This window comes from Tamandua tetradactyla, chromosome 8 (genome assembly GCF_023851605.1).
Source record: "Tamandua tetradactyla isolate mTamTet1 chromosome 8, mTamTet1.pri, whole genome shotgun sequence".
Lineage (NCBI taxonomy): Eukaryota > Metazoa > Chordata > Mammalia > Pilosa > Myrmecophagidae > Tamandua > Tamandua tetradactyla.
Window position 1 is genome coordinate 16,757,044 of NC_135334.1, and position 4,054 is coordinate 16,761,097.

The 4,054-nt window shown below is 35.4% G+C and overlaps 1 protein-coding gene across 1 annotated transcript; it reads right to left on the minus strand.

Annotated features, from left to right (window-relative positions):
• Positions 1-304: 304 nt before the first annotated feature.
• Positions 305-1,237, minus strand: LOC143643266 (olfactory receptor 8D4-like). Its single transcript, XM_077112012.1, has one exon. The coding sequence runs from the start codon at positions 1,235-1,237 to the stop codon at positions 305-307; it is 933 nt and encodes a 310-aa protein (XP_076968127.1).
• Between the last annotated feature and the right edge of the window lie 2,817 nt (positions 1,238-4,054).

Here is a 4,054-nt window from a genome sequence, read left to right on the forward strand (position 1 = left end):
TTTGGCATGATTTTATCTTATATGAGAATGAAGTACATCAATCTTTTTTGTCCAGATTCAGGAAATTAATGGGAAAACTTACTGTTCAGTTCCAGGAATGATGTTAAGTTTTAAATTTATAATATTAGCTTACATTTTACGTTCTTATTTAAATTTACATTTTATTAAATACGTAGGAATATGTTTAGTAATCTGAATCACACACAAAGCATATCAAATTACTTTTTTAAAAACATGGTATAAATAAATACATACAAATAAATTATTATGAATATGATATAAATCTTAATAAAGAGTATCTTCATTATGAAGATATTCTTCGTAAGAGTTTCCTCAGCGCCTTTTGCACTTCCCTGTTCCTCAGACTGTATATCAGGGGATTCAGCATGGGAATCACGGTGGTGTAAAACACTGAGGACACCTTCTCCTGGGTGACTGAACTGCTGGAAGTGGGTCTGAGATACATGAACATGAGAGAGCCATAAAATATGAGAACAGCTGTCAGGTGGGAGCTGCAGGTGCTAAATGCCTTGGACCTGCCCTCTTTAGAGTTGACGCGGAGGATGCTGGAAAGGATAAAAGCATACGAGATGACGATGGTCAGGCTGGTAGTTACCATGTTAAATCCACCAATGACTAAAATCAAAAGCTCATCAATGTAAGTGCTAGAACAGGAGAGTTTAATAAGGGGAACAAGGTCACAGAAATAGTGTCTAATGATGTTTGTCCCACAGAAGGACAGCCTTAAGATACAACCTCCATGAATCATGGCATCAGTAAAACCTACTGAGAAGACTGCAGCCACCAGCAGAGAGCAGACCCGAGGGGACATGATGACGTTGTAGAGGAGAGGGTTGCAGATGGCAACGTAGCGATCATAGGCCATTGCTGCAAGCATGTAGCATTCAGAAATGAGAAAAATACAGAAAAAAAGCAGCTGAGTCATGCATCCAGAATAGGAGATCATTTTACCTCTGTATAAAAGCCCTGCCAGCATTTTGGGGGTGATGACTGAAGAATAACAAACATCTATAAAAGACAAACAACTCAGGAAAAAGTACATGGGGGTGTGAAGTTGTGCATTCAACCCAATTATTGAGATCATGCCAAGGTTTCCCACCATTGTGACCATGTATATCCCCAAGAAGAGGCAGAAAAGAGGCAGCTGAAGCTCTGCTTGGTCAGTTAATCCTGAAAGAACAAACTCGGTCACTGTGGAATGATTTTTCATACCCATTTCCTCTGGGAAATCTGTGGAATGAGAAAGAAAGAATCAAATTAGACATGTAGATTTCCAGCTTTGCTGCAAATCCCCAGGGCCCAGGTTTTTCTAACTACGGAAACACTGAACTGGGGATCCCTTATCCCCTTGGCACTAAGCCTACACTGCCTTTGATGCACAGGGACTTTGACCACCAAAAAAGTAAGAACCCAGACAAAACTGTGGAAGCATCTACCTAGCCATAGAGTTTAGGAACCATACGTTCACTTTCCCATCCCCTCCAGAGTCTCAGTTTCCTTTAACAAAGGTCACAGCCTTTCACTCTAGAATTAGAGTAAGACCAACGCTAAAGACAATGGGGGAGGGTTTTTAATTGTTGTTTTTGTCTTTTACATTTCACTCCTACTATATATTTATTGATTTTTGAGAGAAATATGGCATGCTAATAAAAATATTAAATAAACAAATGAAGAAAAAGTCTGTAAAAAACAACTCAGGCACCAAATTAACCAACTAATTTGAACTAACTTACCTTACTTTTAGTGATTTTTGGTACTGGCTAGACTCCACTTCCAAGAAAAAAACAAGCACTGCACTTTTCCCATTAGGTTTGTTAAGACTTAGGCTCCCTAACTACAATGTCATAGCACTTCCTATTCCAAAATCAGGTTGGAGTCACTAAAACCAAAATTTTCTGCCTGATAATTGAAAATAAAACCTAAATGTTATTTAAATTTGAAAACTTCTCCTCTAATATCATTTTTAAAATGCCAAATATACTCTTTCTAGAAAAATATTCTTGTTTTTGCTGTATAGCTTTTAACTTACTTTCAAAGAAGTGTGATTTGAGGTAGATCTATTACATTTCTGAAATGTTTACTCTAAAACAGAGAATAAATGCTTGATAATTATTGGCTTTACAGAAATTTCAGAGAACTGTCTAATTCGTAAACCATCAACTATTTAAAATGCTGTTTTGTTCTCTAGCATACCCTGTTCGGCAGAGCAGCAAGCCCTTGCTATACAGTATTCCTGGAGTATACTATGCACATGCTTTTTTAAATAATTAAATATTAAGAAATCATTTTAGAAAAAAGCTAAATCAAGAAAACAATAATATCATGTTTCAGAAATGACAAAAATTTAGCCAATATATTCACTGATACTCTATGGAATAAGGTCAAAGCAGTCATTAAAATGAATTTAATAGTTTTTAAAATGATTTTCTGAGATTACAATGATAAAAAATAAATTGGGCAAGTATTCAACTTAAAAACTGTAGGAAAATAATTTTTAAATATATGAAAGGAAAAGTAAGTACAAAAACTTGTGATAACAAAAGCAAAATCACATATTGAATACAATTTAGGGAGGAGATATGCCTTTAGCTATGTTCCTACTTTCATACGTCTCTGCAGAATTTTAATGTTGGTTGAGATCATTGGTGATAAATCAGGAAGTTCTATTAAGACTAGCTGAGCATTTTATCTTCTCAAAGCAGTTGTGTGAAAGTCTCCCATTCTTTCAGAATTTTAAAATTAAATTTCTTATTAAATTCTTATTAAATAACTTGAATATTTTAAGGAAACTAGTTAGAATTTTCTATTTCTATTCTTTTTAGGATTAAAATGATTTATTATTATGAATCCATTCTGAATTGTTTTAAATGTATTCACAAACCATTTATTTGACAACCCATTCTTATGCTATCAGCTATCAGACTCAAACTCAAACAATTTAATACAAATGTCATGTCTTTAGGAGGGAAGCATTGTACAAATCCAACTGAATATAATATATTCCAATGGTTTAAAGGCCCCAGTTTCAGAAAGTTTATCACCTTCTTAATTGAAAGCTTATCTAAGCTTTTTAAGACCATTTTTCTTTTTTTTTTTAGTTAATGTGGATTATATTTATTGTATTAGAAATTAAAATGGAGAAATTTTTTTCACAATCACATAGTCACATTGTAAAAGTTACATCAATATACAATTGTCTTCAAGAATCAAGGCTACTGGGACACAGCTCAAATAGTGTCAGGCACTTCCCTCCAGCCACTGCAATACACCGTAAACTAAACAGGGATAGCTATATAATGCATAAGAATAACCTCCAGAATAACCTCTCACTCTGTTTGAAATCTCTCAGTCACTGAAATTTTATGTTGCCTCATTTCTCTCTTTCTCCTTTTGGTCAAGAAGCCTTTCTCAATCCCATGATGCCAGGTTATGGGGAAGGTTTTGCTAAAGCAAATTGGGTGAAGAGGTGCCAGGGCCCGGAAAATACTTTGCTAATGACACATTTTCCTAGGAATGGTTCCTCCTCCAGAATTTTCTACAGAGAAGGTGTTTGTTGCCAAGGTAAATTATGATTTCCCGTGCCAAGTTTCCCAAGGGTGTTGAGCAGAGTACTAAATCCGGGGGGATGTTTGTAGGTGTTACATTAAATAAGTAGCTTAGGATCCTAGGAGTTACAGAAATGCTGAGTTGCATAAAGGTAAACAGATTTCCTAACTGAAGGGTATCTCAGTATCTCCCACAAGGTTACATAATTTACAATGTTTCCCAAACTTATTTGATGCCAGTAAAATTACTCTTTCTTTCATTTATTATTATTATTATTAGCACATTGTAGGTAGCAGTGTGGCTCAGAGCACATTTTAGGACTATTTTGCATGTGTATATGTGTGTGTTTGATTTATTTTTAATCTAGGCATAAGCTTATTTCCAGGTGGGCAGCCTGTTCTTACACTTCAGTGAAGCAGATTGATAACAGAATAGCGGATCTCCCACAGCTGGCTCTGCCTTCTGGGTCCCTGGCTGTCCTCTGACT

What these genes read in the sequence shown, in the direction of transcription:
- LOC143643266 (XM_077112012.1), bottom strand. Translation starts at nt 1,237, where the DNA reads ATGGGTATGAAAAATCATTCCACAGTGACCGAGTTTGTTCTTTCAGGA.